General features: G+C 41.5%; 1 protein-coding gene across 1 annotated transcript in view; it reads right to left on the reverse strand.

Annotated features, from left to right (window-relative positions):
• Positions 1–18038, reverse strand: part of atrn (attractin) — a 394002-nt gene that overhangs the window by 160994 nt on the left and 214970 nt on the right. The window contains exon 25 of the mRNA XM_072577202.1: positions 2049–2110. Within this exon, the coding sequence (XP_072433303.1) occupies positions 2049–2110 (62 nt within the window). The remainder of the gene's footprint in view (positions 1–2048; positions 2111–18038) is intronic.

Consider the following 18038-nt stretch of genomic DNA (forward strand, 5'->3'; position numbering starts at 1 on the left):
CAGATAATCTCATACAGCACGGTAACAGACCCTTTGGTCTAACCATCTCATGTTAACCATAAACTAACCTCATCTGCCTGCGCTTGGCACATATCCCTCCAAACATTTCTTATCCATGTACTTGTACAAATATCTTCTAAATATTCTAACTGTACCATCCACAATTTCCTCTCAACCCACATACGAATCACTGTGTAAAAAAAAACTGCCCCCAACTCGCTAAATATTTCTCCTCTCACATGCCCCTTAGTCTTGAAGTCTAGTACTGAGGAAGTGGGGAGGCTACAGAAGGATCTAGACAGGTTGGGAGAGTGGTCCAGGAAATGGCTGATGGAATTTAACGTGAGCAAGTGCGAGGTCTTGCACTTTGGCAAAAAGAATAAAAGCATGGACTACTTTCTAAATGGTGAGAAAATTAATAAAGCCAAAGCACAAAGGGATCTGGGAGTGCTAGTCGAGGATTCTCTAAAGGTAAACATGCAGGTTGAGTCTGTGATTAAGAAAGCGAATGCAATGTTGTCTCTTATCTCAAGAGGGTTGGAATATAAAAGCAGAGATGTACTACTAAGACTTTATAAAGCTCTGGTTAGGCCCCATTTGGAGTACTGTGTCCAGTTTTGGTCCCCACACCTCAGGAAGGACATACTGGCACTGGAACGTGTCCAGCGGAGATTCACACGGATGATCCCTGGAATGACAGGTCTAGCATATGAGGAACGGCTGAGGATACTGGGATTGTATTCGTTGGAGTTTAGAAGATTAAGGGGAGATCTAATAGAAACGTACAAAATAATACATGGCTTTGAAAAGGTGGATGCTAGAAAATTGTTTCTGTTAGGCGAGGAGACTAGGACCCGTGGACACAGCCTTAGAATTAGAGGGGGTCATTTCAGAACGGAAATGCGGAGACATTTCTTCAGCCAGAGAGTGGTGGGCCTGTGGAATTCATTGCCACGGAGTGCAGTGGAAGCCGGGACGCTAAATGTCTTCAAGGCCGAGATTGATAGGTTCTTGTTGTCTAGAGGAATTAAGGGCTACGGGGAGAACGCTGGCAAGTGGAGCTGAAATGCGCATCAGCCATGATTGAATGGCGGAGTGGACTCGATGGGCCGAATGGCCTTACTTCCACTCCTATGTCTTATGGTCTTATGGTCTTATGGAAGTCCCCCACCCCAGGGAAAAGACACCTGCCATTCACCTTATCTATAACCCTCATGATTTTATAAGTCTCTATAAGGTCACCCCTCAACTTTCTACTCTCCAGTGAAAAAAGTCCCAGTTTGTCCAGCCTCTCCTTATAACTCAAACCTTCCATTCTCAGCAACATACGGAACCTTTTCCAGCTAAGTAATATCATTCCTCTAACAGTGTGACTAGAACTGGATTCAATACTCCAGAAGAGACCTCACCAGTTCCTATCAGCTTTATTTTTATTCATTTGTGGGACTTGGGCATTGCTGGCTGTCCAACTTGTATACATCTGAATTTGAAGATAACATATGTTGGATTTCTACATGTGACTTAATGAGAAAGACTGCAGTCGCAAAAGCAAAATGGAGAGCAAGAAGAAACATCATAACACAAAAAGAATACCATGCTTGAGCTTTACAAGTATGACTCTGGAGTCTTGCAGGGTGAGTGCAACCCATCAGCCAAAGTTTAAATCAATCTACTCTGAAGTATAATAATTCAAAGATTTTGCTCTTCTTGTTGGCACTGAGAATCGGCACATGCAAGTTAGAATACAGCTCCACTTAGAGAAACTAATATGATGTGAAATGTTGACACAATACATTAGTATATAATATGATATTAGGATTATCAATTTGAAATTGCTTTGAAATAGAACACTGTGATTTACATAATTTCATGATATAATAGATACTGCATTTGGGAACTGCAAACAATCAGTTGAATTTACACAGTGCTCTTTAAAGGACAAATATTACTTCAATAATGAAATATTGCAACCGTTCACATTTTGAATTACATGAGTTCCACTGGACTGTGGGTTTTATAATTCAGAAATGATATATATTTTGACTCACCTGAAAAAAGTGACAAAGAACTGCACAAGGTCCATAAAGTTGCTGTGCTGAGAAAAGGCAATCTACAGAGAGAAAGGGATGCAAGTGAAATTTAAAACAAAGCTGACAAATGCATTGAACATGTTATGGCCATAAACATATTACATAAATTAATTTTGTTGTTAATTGAATTCATTGTACTTTTGCTGAGTAAGAGCAGACTTCAGGGCTACAAGTCAAGAACCCTTGTAATATCAAGATAATTTCATTGATCTCATTCCCAGTGTTAAGCCCGCTAGAGGGGAATTTGGGTTGCTGATATAACTGCAACATGGTTTCCTTTCAATATAGCTTCTGGTCAGTGGTGAAAGGAGAGAGAGACTTTTATTTTAAAAATTATTTTAAGTTAAGAAATTCTGAAGCTTCTACGGTACAGTCGGCTCTGTTATAACACATGCTTATTCAACACGAATTAGCTTTAATGCAATGGAAGAATTTAGATTACTATTTGTAGAACGCGAATTTTCCTTACCTGTATTGGCTATAACGCAATTTCGGCCCCATTAATTTACATGGCGCACCTATTGCGGAATTTTCTTACAACTTGATATCGCATGAGAACGGGCCTATCGCATTATATCAAAACCAACTGTACATTGTTAACTTGCATCTGTCCAAACTCAAGTAAATTAAAAAGAATCAGAAATTAAAAGGCCCTGGAATATCCTAATTTTTTTTTCATTCCAACTGCCAGTCATGAGGATTACGCATGCCTTCCCTTGATCAATTCAATTGAGAGTTCAGCTGCATTCAAAAGGAAGTGCACTGCATTTTCATTATGCAAGTTGGTCCACAGGAAGGATCACTACCCCTTGGGCAGAAGTTTTCCTTTTAAACGAATAAAAAATTTTATTTAGCAATTTTTTTTCTTCTACAAAATGGATCACTGTTTCCCTGTAGCCATCCGTTGACCTTTTCAAATACTTGCACAACATTTTGTTAATGTCATAAATCATGTAACATGGTGAGATAGTGATAATGTTAATCTCCTGCCTTTTCAAAATAGTTCCCATTGAACAACACAAATTCATTCTTAGCATATTCCACCCCATTGCAGCTGTATCAGCTCTCCCATAAGAACTACTCTACTCCCACTTGCCTCAACAAATCCCTCTCTATTTGATCAAACAAGTGGAACTGTTCAATATTCAAATAGGTCCAGTAATACACAACATAAAAAATGTTACACTGTATGATGTGAGGCACAAAATGATGTAGAATTATGAAAGAATTAAATCAATCATTCTGAAAATATTTGTCTATCCTGAACACACACACACACACACACACACACACACACACACACACAGCTGACATTCGGACTTCTCTGCAAGTTGGGCACACAATATTTCATATTTCCAATTACAATGATTAAAACAAAAGAATACAGTTTGAGAATGGAAAATAGTTAAGAGATTTAACTGAGTAAAATGCTTCAGTATATTAGAACAAATATACCAACAATCAGTATAACTGTACAAAAAGATCTTACCTCTTGAACATCCATATTAACTAAATGAACAGATTTTAAAGTATTCTCCTGCTACTTAGAAGTGCACACGTCCAATTGCTTTATAACTTACAATCAAAAATAAGCTCAATTATCAAACAACTTTCACTGTGGGCAAGAATATATTGCAACAAGATAGGTAATTTAGAAGATTATGAATTTGGTGAAAACAGTGACACCCATTGTAGCTTGCATTCAGGAACTGCATTAGAAGCCCATATAAAGTCCTGGAATACTATTGGGAGAAAACTGAAAAGTAGTGATAAGACAGGCTGGAAAAATATCAGGCGCACAGGATACAATGCTCAAAGTGGAGCCCTTGAGAAAGCAACAAAAATTCCATGTGCAGCTTTCAGGAAATTCAATGCCTTTTTATGAACTTACTGCTTCCTATACTGATAAACTCTGTATCACAACACAAATTTTAACTCCTTCACAACCAATGCCCCATAAAGAGGCTGGGACTCTACTCACTAGAATGAAAAAGAACGAGAGGTGATCTCATTGAAACATATGGGATATTTATGGGGCTGTACAGGGTAAATGCTGAGTCAATGCTTCCTTCATGGGAGTCTAGGGCCAGAAGGCATAGTCAAAGAGTCATAGAGATGTACAGCATAGAAATTGACCCTTCAGTGCAACCAGTCCATGCCAACCAGATATCCAAAACTAATCTCGGCCCATTTACCAGCAATTGACACACCTCCCTCTAAACCATTCGTATTCGTATACCCATTCAGATGCTGTTTAAATGTTGTAATTGAACCAGTCTCCACCACTTCCTCAATACCTTTCTGGCAGCTCATTCCACATACGCACCCCAGTCTGCATGAAAAGGTTGCCCCTTCAGTCCCTTTAAAATCTTTCCTCTCTAAACCTATGTCCTCTAGTTCTGAATTCCCCCACCCCAACGAAAAGACCTTGTCTATTTAGCCTGTCCCACACCCTCATGATTTTATAAACCTCTATCTGGTCACCCCTCAGCCTCCAACGCTCCAGGGAAAATAGCCCCTGCCTATTCAGCCTCTCTCTATGCTCCAAACCTCCAACCATCACAACATCTTTGTACATCTTTTCAGGTTTCACAACATCCTTCCTGTAGGAGGGAGACTAGAATCGCACACAACATTCCAAAATTAGCCAAACCAATGTCCTATACAGCTGCAGCACGACCTTACAACTCGGAAACGCAAAGCTCTGACCAATAAAGGAAAGCATACCAAATGCTACCTTCACTATCTTATCGATCTGCAACTCCACAACGCACTTGCACTCCAAGGTCTATTTGTTCAGCAACACTCCTGGGGACCTTACCATTAATAGTGTAATTGCGTTTCCAAAATGCAGCACCTCACATTTATCTAAATTGAACACCATCTGCCACTCCTTGGCCCATCGGCCCATCTCATCAAGATCTTGTTGTACTACTTTGCTGTCCAGGCCATCTCCCATAAGGGGGCATCAAGTTAAGACTGAGATGAGGAGGAACATCTTCTTTCAGAGGGTTGAGTGACTTTACAATTCCTTACCACAGGCAGCTGTGATGAAAGGAGAGATAGATTCTTGATCAGTAGGGGAATTAAGGGTTATGGGGAAAGGGCAGTAACGTGGATGTGAGAAATGTCAGATCATCCATGATCTTATTCAGTGGTGGAGCAGGCTTAAGAGGCTGAATAGCTTACTCCTGTCCTTATTTCTTATGAGACAACCCCTCACCCCAGAGACCAATCTATATAGTTAAATTAGAGGCAATTGAATAAAGGTACCCACAGTTTCCATGTAGCCTCATCAAAGCTCACACAATGTGACAAGATTTATTATTCTTGCACTCTAATCACCCTTTAATAAAGGGCAAAACATCATTTGCTTTCTTCGGTGCTTACTGTATGACATGCTATTTTTTGGTGTCTCTTGTATAAGGAGACTAATGTTTCTCTGTACATCAAATTTTACTGTTTCTGCCTTGCAAATTTTGTTTTTCTATTCTTACAAGCAAAAGTTCTCACCTCTGAGAATATTCCATCTACAATCTTTTTGCCGACTCATTTAAATAAGATATAGAAACAAAGGAGCTTAACTTGTCAATATCTTTCTGCAGTCACTTTTTGTTCTCTTCACAACTTGTATTCTCATCTCAGTTTACATCAAAAAAAAACTGGATATGTTTTTCTCTTGACTCTACATCCAAGTCATTAATGAACAGACTGTAGATAGTTGAGCACTGCTTCTTATGATACTGTCTTTGTCACATTGCTGGAAAAGACAGTGCCCCATTTATCCTGACTCTCTGCTTTGTCCATTAATAAATTCTCTATCTATACTAATGCATCACCCCCATCTCTAGGAGCCCTCCATTTGTGTATCGATTTTTTTTGTGTCTGTGTCACCTTAGTAAATGCTTTTTGGAAACACATGTATCAACTGGACCCTGTTGATCTTTCCTACTACCTACAGGATCAGAAGACTGGCAATGAATTTGTCACTGCAGCACAGTGGCTCACTGATTAGGATGGCTGCCTCACAGTGCCACGGTCCCAGGTTCAATTACACCCTTGGGTAACTGTCTGTGTGGAGTTTGCAGTCTCCCCATGTTTAAGATGGTTGCCTCTAGATGCTCTGGTTTCTTCCCACAGTCCAAGGATGTGCAGCTTAGGTGGACTGGCCATGCTAAATTGCTCATTTGTGTCCAAGGATATATAGGCTAGGTGGATTAGCCATGGTAAATGCAGGGTTATAGGTATAGGGTAGGGAGGTGAGATGTTCTTCGGAGGGTGAGCATGGACTGGATAGGCTGAATGGCCTTGACCCACACTGGAGGGATTCTAAACAGGATTTCCCATCATAAATTCAATGTTGGCTTACTCTAACACAGAGTCATAGAGATGCACAGCATTGAAACAGACCCTTCGGTCCAACCCGTCCATTCCAACCAGATATCCCAACCCAATCTAGTCCCACAAGTCAGCACCCGGCCCATATCCCTCCAAACCCTTCCTATTCATATACCCAATCCAAATGCCTCTTAAATGTTGCAATTGTACCAGCCTCCACCACTTCCTCTCGCAGCTCATTCCATACACGTACCACCCTCTGCATGAAAAAGTTGCCCCTTAGGTCTCTTTTATATCTTTCCCCTCTCACCCTAAACCTATGCAGTCTCGTTCTGGACTCCCTAACCCCAGGGAAAAGATTTTGTCTATTTATCTTATCCATGCCCCTCATAATTTTGTAAACTTCTGTAACGTCACCCCTCAGCCTCCGACGCTCCAGGGAAAACAGCCAATTCAGCCTCTTCCTAGAGCTCAAATCCTCCAACCCTGGCAACATACTTGTAAATCTTTTCTGAACGCATTCAAGTTTCACAACATAGGAAGGAGACCAGGATTGCACACAATATTCCAACAGTGGCCTAACCAAGTCCTGTACAGCTGCAACATGACCTTCTAACTCCTGTACTCAATACTCTGACCAATAAAAGAAAGCATACCAAACACCTTCTTCACTATTCTATTTACCTGTGACTCCACTTTCAAGGAGCTATAAACCTGCACTCCAAGTTCTCTTGGTTCAGCAGCACTCCCGAGGACCTTATTATTAAGTGTATAAGTCTTGCTAAGATTTGTTTTCCCAAAATGCAGCACCTCGCATTTATCTGAATTCTACTCCATCTGCCACTTCTCACCCCTTTGGCCCATATGGTCAAGATCCTGTTGTAATCGGAGGTAACCTTCTTGGCTGTCCATTAAACCTCCAATTTTGATGCCATCTGCAAACTTACTAACTATACCTCTTATGCTCGCATCCAAATTATTTATATAAATGACAATAAGTCGAGGACCCAGCACTGATCCTTGTGGCATTCCACTGGTCACAGGCCTCCAGTTTGAAAAACAACCCTCCACCACCGCCATCCTCTGTCTTCTACCTTTGAGCCAGTTCTGTATCCAAATGGCTAGTTCTCCCTGTATTCCGTGAGATCTAACCTTGCTAACCAGTCTCCAATGGGGAACTTTCTCGAACGCCTTACTGAAGTCCATTTAGATCACATCTACCGCTCTGCCTTCATCAATCCTCTTTGTTACTTCCTCAAAAAACTCAATCAAGTTTGTGAGACATGATTTCCCACGCACAAAGCCATGTTGACTATCCCGAATCAGTCCTTGCCTTTCCAAATACATGTATATCCTGCCCCTCAGGTTTCCCTCCAACAACTTGCCCACCACCGACATCAAGCTCACTGGACTACAATTTTCAAGTCCATTTTATCATTTCCTAAATAACAGATTCCAGCACTTTCCTGATGACTAATGTCACCGAATTGACCTAGAGTTCCATTTCTCTCATCCTTCTTTCTTGAGTAGTGATGTTACATTTGTTTACTTTGCAATCTGCTGGAACCATTCCAGAAGAAAGAGTCATGGAAAATCTTAGCCACCACACCCACTATTTTTCCAGCTAGCTCTCTTTACATCTCTGGGATGTAGGCCATCGAGTCGTGAGAATTTATTGAACGTTGATCTCTGGTTTCTCCAGTACCTTTTCCTTGTTAAAATTAGGTATCTTAATTTCTTCATTCTTATTTGCCTTAGATGTTTATTTCTGATCGATATTTCTATACAACTGTTCTTGTCACTGTAGTTACAAAGGTAGCCAAGGCTGGGAAATACACGTTCCAGAATACAAAAGATTTCAAAATGAAATGGAAAAGGATAGGCAATGGCCCTTACAGTACTATGATGACATAAGATGTTCAATTGCAACTAAATTCCTCACCAACAACAATGATCAGCACTGACCAGAAATTGAGTTAAAGCATTCAACTAAATACTGTTGCTGCAAGAAAGGACAGAGGTGGAAAATTCTGTGCAAAGTAACTTATCTCCTGATTCCCAAATACCTATTAATTGTCCACAAGCCAGGAGTCAAGAGTGTGATACACTATCTGGATGAGTGGAAGGCCAACAAAATGTTGAGAACCTCAACATGACTTAAGAAAATGCAGACTACTGGATTAGCACCCAATCCACCACCTCGAATTTTCATTCTATCCATCACATGCACAGAGGTAACAGTGCATATCATCTGTAGTATTCAGTGCAACAACACGTGAACATAATTTTAATACTGCCTTCCAAACCAGCAATGTCTAAGAACTAGAAGAACAAATCGCCACATTATACTTCCCCTCAGAGTAAAACACCATCGCAACAAAGTTGTCACTTGACTGTCACTAGAATAAAATCCTAGAATCCCTCTCTCTTCCACCATATACACCACAAAGTGTTCAGGAGTTCAGCAAAGCTTCTCACTATAACTTTCACAACTGTCAATTAGAATCTAACTAATGCTGATCTTGCCACAAGTCACATCACCCAAATACAAAAAGATTGTCATGTATGAAAAAAATTACATAATAATTTAGCTTTTGGGTGCAAGGGATTAATAAAAACACTCCCCAATTGCTTGATGGTGCTTTCTACAGGAGTGCTCAGGCTGTTCAGTACTTTTTAGGTCATCAAATAGACATAAACAGTATAATGGAACCATCTAATTTCACTGTTTATGAGCAAAGAAATCAATAGTATATGACATTATGATAAAAAAAATGACAAGTGTCATATTACAAAAGGAAGAACAAGTCATAAGATGGTACAAGATTGCCCCTAGAGAAAATACCTCGAGAGTTAATCGACAATTCTATCCTTTCAAACTCTGAAGACTGATTTTTCTTTTTAAAAAAATCACTAAAAAAAACAACTTTTTGATTATTGCAACAACACAAAATCTGTGGTGGAACATTTGTACGGTCACATTGCTATCATTACAAAACTTGAGCGTTTTTGAAAAGTCACTTAATAATTAGGAAAACCAGGGATTAAATCAACCAACATAAGAGACAGTATCGGTGGCTTCAGGCAAAAAAAGTCATGCTTCATATAACTGAACTGGACACAGCTGTTAGGCTGATTGCAAGTTAAAGGACAAAGCATAATGTAATGTAATTCAGTTTCAGGCTGCAGCAATTGGAGCCAAGATAATTTAATGCCAACTCCAATTAGCTCCATTTGATTAAGACACTGTAATTCACCAGAAGAGATTATAAATGGTCATTTTACGGTCACAAATCGAAGCACTAGCTTTGCGGCAGTTCTGCTCAGCATCAGTGATTAAAATACAGCACACTTTAATGAAATTTAGTGAACTCTTCAATTGTGTGTTGGGAAGATAATCAGTCACTGTTTAATCACCAGTTACAAAAATTGCTAAATAATTTGTTTATTATATTCAGGTAATCAAAATTTCTGAGATAAATATAAAAATCTTAGACAAATATTCTTGTGAAAGAATCATGAACCCTGGATAAATGCAATCTGGATTTTATAAATGACACTTTTACCTAAAAGAGGCTCCATAACTTCACTGACACTAAATCAGCAATTTTACAATTCATTTATTTAAAACAGTCACTGAAACTGTACCATGCATCAGAAATGTATCTTCGACAAACTGAGACAAAACATCAACCTACTTTAAACCTGGTTAAATCTTTGTTAAAATGGAAAACTTAAGAATTCCTTGTGCTAAATTAACAATCAATGTTGGTTCATATTTTAAAGACCTTAATAGCAAATGTGAGATAGCTGTTGCTCAGATTAAAAGCTTTCCGTAAACATGATTGCAAAAGTTTAATAAATCCATCATTACAAGTAATATATTTAAATCTAAGAGAAAATTTAAAATGAAGAGCTATTCCAGATTAAAATTCAACCTGAACTGCCAGATTAAGTCTGCTCTGTACTACAGTTTTGCTATTTTTAAATCAACTACCTCAGACATGTTATATCATACTTCGAACAGGTGGGACCTGAACCAAAGCCTTCTAACCCAAAGGTAAGGACATAACCACTACCGCATAATAGCCCTTTTTACAGATATTCAATCTGGTTCCTTCAATGTTGTCCCTGATTAGAGTCAGAGACACTATGGCACAGGAGGTAGTCAATTCGCTCATCAATTCCATGATGAATCACTTAAACAGTCAGTCAGTCTCATTCTCCAGCTCTTACCCCATAGTCCCACAAGTCACTTTCCCTCAACAAGACTCCTACACTTTCAACAATATAGAATTACACAAACTTGTTCCATTACCCAAGTGAAATAGATAATAACCTTTCTTTTCATTCAAATATATTATGTACTCCGGTATTTGTAAATTTACATTTGTAACCCTAAATTATTGCAAATTGTCCAATGACTTCAATTTCTCTTGTAGCTAACCCATTTGTCGATGGGTCGCATTCCATGAAAAGTGCTATCAGTCTAATTATCTGTACTGGATTCCAGACAAAGCAAAGAAAGCTGTTATGGAACGGAGGTCGTCAGTCAGAAAAACATGGAAGGTGATTGGAAATTTGCTTAGAAAAGTTCCATCTCATCTTTATAAACTTTGATTACTTTTCAAAGACTTTGGACCGATTTCAGAAATTTTCTTAACTTTTCCAGGTTTTCTATTTGGCACAGAACCCTTGCTAAAGTGACAAGGTAATTACTTTCTGAAATCATTCATCGCCTCTGCTTCCACCACACATATAGGTAACAAGTTCCAGATCACTAATGTGCACGTCATCCTCATACACCTAAGGTATCAGTATCCCAAAAACTTGAATTGATGTAGCTTAGTACCTGTACCATCAGCTGAGAACAACTTTCTTTTGTCCACTTTATGTAAACCTGTCACCATTTTGTACATCGTTTTATACACAACAAATCGTCTCTCAACCTCCTTTCCTCCAAGCAAAGCCACACAGCCTTACCAAACTAAACCTTAAATCTATAATCTTTGTTTCCTGGAACCATTCAATTCATCACTGCTGCAATCTCTCAAGAATCCTTACATCCTTACTAAAGTGCTCTGACCAGAACTGAATGCAATACCCTAACTGTAACCAAACCACAGCATTTTTAGGGTTCAGCATAGTTGTGTCCTTTCATACCTGACAACTTAATTTACTTGATGATTTGCCAACAAATCTCAACATGCTCTGTCACCTTCTACTTCTGCTGATGAAATCAGAGTTACTCTGTTCCCTGTATACTCTTCAAAACTCTGCCGTTACATATATTTTGCTTCCCAGCCCTTCTAACAAAACGCATCATGTCAAATTTCTATTAAAATGTCATCCTGCTCACTGACTGCCTAATCCAATCTATATACTGGATTAGTGGTGCTGGAAGAGCACAGCAGTTCAGGCAGCATCCAACGAGCAGCGAAATCAACGTTTCGGGCAAAAGCCAATCCAATCTATAGCCTGTCAACTGTGTCATCCTCACAATTTGCTACACCTTGCAGGACAAGATGTGGGCCATTCAGCCCACCGAATGTGCCACACCATACAATATAATCATGGCTCACTGAACACTTGAACGCCCCTTACCCATCTTATCACCAAAGATCAAGTTTGGGACCAGTGACAATTGTCAAAATTTTACTCTGATTGGAATATCCAAACAATTATCAAATACTGCAAAGTTTTTTTCATTTCAGCAACAATACTAAAGACTTGTGCTCCAGGATTCCAGGACACAACTATGCTGAACCCTAAAAATGCTGTGGTTTGGTTACAGTTAGGGTATTGCATTCAGTTCTGGTCAGAGCACTTTAGTAAGGATGTAAGGATTCTTGAGAGATTGCAGCAGAAACACTACCACCGGCAAGTTCCCCTCCAAACAACTCACTTTTCTGACTTGGAAATATATCACCACTCCTTCAGTATGTCTGGGACAAAATCCTGGAACTCGCTCCCTAACAGCACTCTGGGTCTACTTAGAAAATATGGAATCAAGAACAAAGAAAATTTACAGCCCAGGAACAGGCCCTTTGGCCCTCTAAGCCTGAGCCGATCCAAATGTACTGTCCAAACCTGTCGATCAATCCCTAAGCATCTGTATCCCTCTGCTCCCCACCTACTCATGCATCTGTCCAGACGCATCTTAAATGCATCTACCATGCCTGCCTCTACCACCTCTGCCGTATATCCCCCTTAAACTTTCCACCTCTCATCTTGAAAATATGACCTCTCATTAGTGAATCCTTCACTCTGGGAAAAAAGCTTGTCTCTATCCACCCTGTCTATATCCTTCATGATTTTGTAAATCTCAAGTCGGGTCCCCCCTCAATCTCCTTTTTTCTAGTGAAAATAAACCTAACCTACTCAACCTCTCTTCATAGCTAGCACCTTCCATACCAGGCAACATACTTGCAAACCTTCTCAGCACCCTCTCCAAAGCATCCACATCCTTTTGGTAATGTGGCGACTAGAACTGTACACAGTATTCTAATGCGGCCGAACCGCAATGTCTTGTACAATTTTAACATGGCTTGGCAGCTCTTATACTCAATACCCCGTCCAATGAAGGCAAGCATACTATATGCCTTCTTGACAACTCTATCTACCTGTACAGCAACCTTCAGGGTACAATGAATCTGCACTCCCAGATCTCTCTGCCCATCAACTTTTCCCAAGGCTCTTCCGCTCATTGTATAATTCGCTCTAGAATTAGTCTTGCCTAAATGCATCACTTCACATTTGTCTGGATTGAAAGCCATCTGCCACTTTTCCACCCACCTCTCCAGTCTATCTATATCCTCCTGCATTCTCTGACAGTCCCTTTTGCTTTCTGCTACTCCACCAATCTGTGTATCATCTGCAAACTTGCTGATTATACCAACAGTGCCCTCTTCTAGATCATTTATGTACATTACACACAACAGTGGCCCCAATACTGACCCCTATAGAGCATCACTGGTCACCTTTCTCCATTTCGAGAAACTCCCTTCAACTACTACTCTCTGTCTCCTGTTGCTCAACCAGCTCTTTATCCACACCTAGCTAGAACACCCTGCACACCATGTGACTTCACTTTCTCCATTAGTCTACAATGGGGAACCTTATCAAACGTCTTACTAAAGTCCATGTATATGACATCAACAGCCCTTCCTTCATCTAACAACTTGGTCACTTCCTCGAAGAACTGTATTAAGTTGGTAAGGCATGATCTCCCCTGCACACAACCATGTTGCCAATCACTGATAAGCTCATTCTTTACTAAATATAAATAGATCCTATCGCTCAGTACCCTCTCCAGCAACTTTCCCACCACCGACGTTGTGCTCATTGGTCTATAGTTACCCGGAATATCCCTACTACCCTTCTTGTACAGGGGGACAACATGAGCAACCTTCCAGTACTCCGGCACCTCAAGGTCCTTGCAGCTGTTCAAGGAGGCAGCTTACTGCCACCTCCTCATAGATAACTGGCGATACGCAATAAATGCTGACCAGGTCAGTGATGCCCACATCTCCTGAATGAATAAAATTAAAACTAAGCAAACCCCTAGCCTTGCATTTGGATATTGCAATCAGTTGTCACCCCTAACCAAATTTTTTCAGTACAGATGCAACTCTGGGATCTGCCTCAGTGGTAAAAATGCCCAGGTATTGTCCCACTCACAAGAAGCAGGACAAAACTAATCCTATAAAAACCCCAGCAACCTCGAGCATCAATGGAGTAAGCAAAGACGCATCAACAGATCTAGTAAAAGGCATTCACACAGCAATCAAATACTCTCTGCTGCTCAGTGTGGATTCTGTCACTCAGCTCCTGCCTTGGTCCAAATATGGATGAAGGGGGGAGCTGAGCTCAAGATGAGATGCCAGAGTGCCCATGCTCTGGGTATCACGGCAGCAACTGACAGCACAGCAAGCAGCTCTGGAAAAACTGACATGAATGGGAATCATGGGAGAACAACTCTGCTCAAGGGATTAGAGAGTCTTGTTCATAAATCACAAAAAGTTATCTCCAAGTTCAGCAGGTTATAGGGAAAGTAAATGGAATGTTAACCTTTATTTCAAAGGGAATGGAGTAGGAAAGTGGTGAGGTTTTGCGAACACAAGACACTAGTCAGACCAAAGCCAGAATACTGTCAACAAGTTTGGTTCCCTTATTAAAGGAAAGGTAAGGAGGGAATCCAGAGAAGATTTGCTCATTGGGTATGGAGGGCCTGTCTTATGAGGAGAGGCAAATCTCATGGAATTTTGAAGAACGAAAGGTGAACTTTTTGAAACATATAAAACATTCTTTAGGGACTTGACAGATGTGGGTAAATGTGGAAAGGTTGTTTCGCCTTGTGGGAGAGTATGAGACCAAAGGGAATAACCTCAGAATAAGGGGTTCCACATTTAAGACAAATGAGAAAGAACTTGTGGGCGGCACGGTGGCACAGTGATTAGCACTGCTGCCTCACAGCGCCAGAGACCCGGGTTCAGTTCCCGCCTCAGGTGACTGACTGTGTGGACTTTGCACGTTCTCCCCGTGTCTGCGTGGGTTTCCTCCGGGTGCTCCGGTTTCCTCCCACAGTCCAAAGATGTGCAGGTCAGGTGAATTGGCCATGCTAAATTTCCCGTAGTGTTAGGTAAGGGGTAAATGTAGGGGTAAGGGTGGGTTGCGCTTCAGTGGGTCGGTGTGGACTTGTTGGGCTGAAGGGCCCGTTTCCACACTGTAATGTAATCTAATCTAAACTTATTCTCTCAAAGGGTAATGAAACTGTGGAATTCTTGACTGCAAAAAGCTAACAAGGTCAGGCCATTAAGTATATCCAAGGCCAGAATAAATTATTAATTGCTCAGTAAATTAGGGGTTTTAGAGAAAAGACAGGAAAACGGAGATGAGGATTATCTGATCAGCCATAACCTCATTGAATGGCAAAGCTGATTTGCTGGGCTCAAGTGCCTATTTCTGCTCCCATGTCTTATTGTTGTAGTCATACCTGGCCATAAAGGAGGACACACGCGGCTGTTCAAGATCAAATTTCTCAATCCCAGGACCTTAGTGCACAAAATGCTGGCGGAACAAAGGTTCTGTGCCAAAACTTGCCCACTCTGAACACTTATCTTGTTCTTTTCCTTCTCTTTTCTTTTTTTTAAAAAACTTGTTCAACTTTTCCTGAGTTTGGATGGCATTACAATGGCAAAAGCCCAGCACACGGACCTCAGGCAGACCCAGGGAGCAGAGCTTGAGCAGACCCAGGGCAAGGACCTCAAGCAAGCTCAACATGGAGGAGAGAGTGAGCCCTTACTTACCTTTCTGGAGCTAGTACAGGACCTGAAACCAGCAGCTACTAAATCAGCAAGAAGCAGCATCAGCGAGGTTGGCCCAGTGGCAAAAGATGGCACCCAAGGATTAGCGATTTCATTGCTAGCTGTTTGGTGGTGGCGGAAGGAAATCACAGCAACATCGATGAGGTGAGTCCAGCATTGAGAGAGACGTGTCTGATGTTGGTGGGTCCAGCACAGATGGCACGAGGTATTGGTTGACAAGTATCAGCCCAGCAGCAAAGATGGTGCCTGAGGATTGGGAACTTCAATGTTGCTTTGTTCTGGTGTAGACAGCAGCGAGGCAGTGGGGAGGGATTAGAGTACAGGTGTCACTGATTGTGATGACCTGATTCAGGACAACTGAACTCTCTTAAAGCAAAATATTTCTATTTTTTCTTATTCTTAAATTTTTCAAAACAACACCGTTTTGTGGTGAATGAAAGCTTTTCGCTCTATTTTATTGTACTCTTACTGTAAAATACACACGACAAATTAAAAATCAAATGCAAAATTCCTCAGACAAATATCCTCAGCCAAACAATTATCAGTTGACTCATTACTGACCTCTCCCCAACATAATGTCAGAAGTGGGGAATTAATTAATGACTGCAGAGTTTTCAGTATCATTTACGACTCCTCAGAATCAGTCCATGTTCATTTACAGTAAGACCAGGACAACATTCATACTTTGGCTGATCGATGGAAAGTTGTTGTTTTGTGTCACCATAATCTTACCAGGCCACTGGGGCAGCTCTCTCATTAGAGGGAGAAGTGACTGGTGGTGACTTAATGTGAGGGCCATCAGACCTCAGGTGAGGGAAGAGGTTGAGAAGCAGAGTCCTGCATAGTAACCTCAAACCAGAAAGTAACATTCATCAGACACAAGGTGGCAGATAACAATCCTCTTTAGCAAGAGAGGACTGAACCACCTCTCCATGATATTTGGTAGCATTACACAGGAACACTGGACTTCATAGTAGGAGTAGCAAGTAAAGGAGAGTAGGTAAGTGATTGCTATATAAAGAACATACCTCAACGCCAACGGTCTTTTCGCAGCAGAGAGCGGCGGGAGCTGGGCGGAAGTTCAGGTGGAGCGCAAAGCCAGTCGCGAAGGTAAGTGATTGCTATTAGAGTGGGTGTATTCTAAACCCTAGGCCCTACAAAGAAGGGTCTCCCTCCCTCCCTCCCTCCCTCCTCCTTTAACCTAAACTAAGAGTCCACAGACTTGCCACAAAGAGAGGGTCTAAGGAAGATTGGATCGAAGCGTGAGGCTTCAGCTCAGGAGTCTTTGACAAGGAGGGTGAGTGAAGTGATTACGCCACAGTTGAAGAGGGTGAAGACATGACTGCCCAGCTGGTTCAGTGTGCTACGTGCTTGATGTGGGAGGTTAATGACTCTGGTGTGTCTGGCTCGGAAATGTGTGGAAAGTGTGAGCACATTCAGCTATTGACCGAGCATATTGCAGCGCTGATGAAAGAACTCGAGGACCTTAGGCTCATCCGAGAGAACGAGATCTTTCTGGACAAGACCTTCAGTGAGGTTATTACACCAATCATGCCAGAAGAGAGCAGACGATGAGGAAGGCAGAGAGGACACAGGTGCAAGAGACCCTGGGAGAAGTACCTGTCAGGAACAAGTTGAAGCTTTTGGAAACAGTAGAGACTGATGACACTGTCAGTTCGCAAGGCGGCCAGGTCTGTCAACCAAAAGTTGGCACAGAGGCAGAGCGGAAGAGTCGGACATTGCACAGAGCCGTGGTAATAGAGGATTCCATCGTGAGAGGAACTGACCGGGGTTTTGGTGCCAGGGTTAAAGACATCGTGGACAGAGTGCAGGAAATCCTCAAGGACGAGGGTGAAGAGCCAGAGGTGGTGGAACATGTCGGCACAAATGATGTCGGGAAGAAGAGGAGGAACATACCACAGAGGGACTTCGGAGAACTAGGAAGAAGGCTGAAAAGCAGGACGTCCAAGGTGGTTATCTCCGGTTTGCTTCCAGTTCCTCGGGCTGGTGAGGCCAGAAACAGGGAGATAATGGACTTGAACGTGTGGTTGGGGAACTGGTGCAGGAAGCAAGGATTTAAGTTCTTGGATCACTGGGGTATATTTTGTGGCAAGCATAAATTCTACAACAGAGACGGTTTGCACCTTAATAGTTTAGGGATCAGCATTCTGGCAGGCAGGTTTTCTACTGCAACACAGCTACATTTAAACTAAGTAGCGGCGCGGGGGGGGGGGGGGGGGGGGGGGGTGACGGACAAACTGGATGTTTAAAAAGGAAATTGAAG

The sequence above is a fragment of the Chiloscyllium punctatum genome, chromosome 1 (assembly GCF_047496795.1).
Source record: "Chiloscyllium punctatum isolate Juve2018m chromosome 1, sChiPun1.3, whole genome shotgun sequence".
Classification (NCBI taxonomy): Eukaryota; Metazoa; Chordata; class Chondrichthyes; order Orectolobiformes; family Hemiscylliidae; genus Chiloscyllium; species Chiloscyllium punctatum.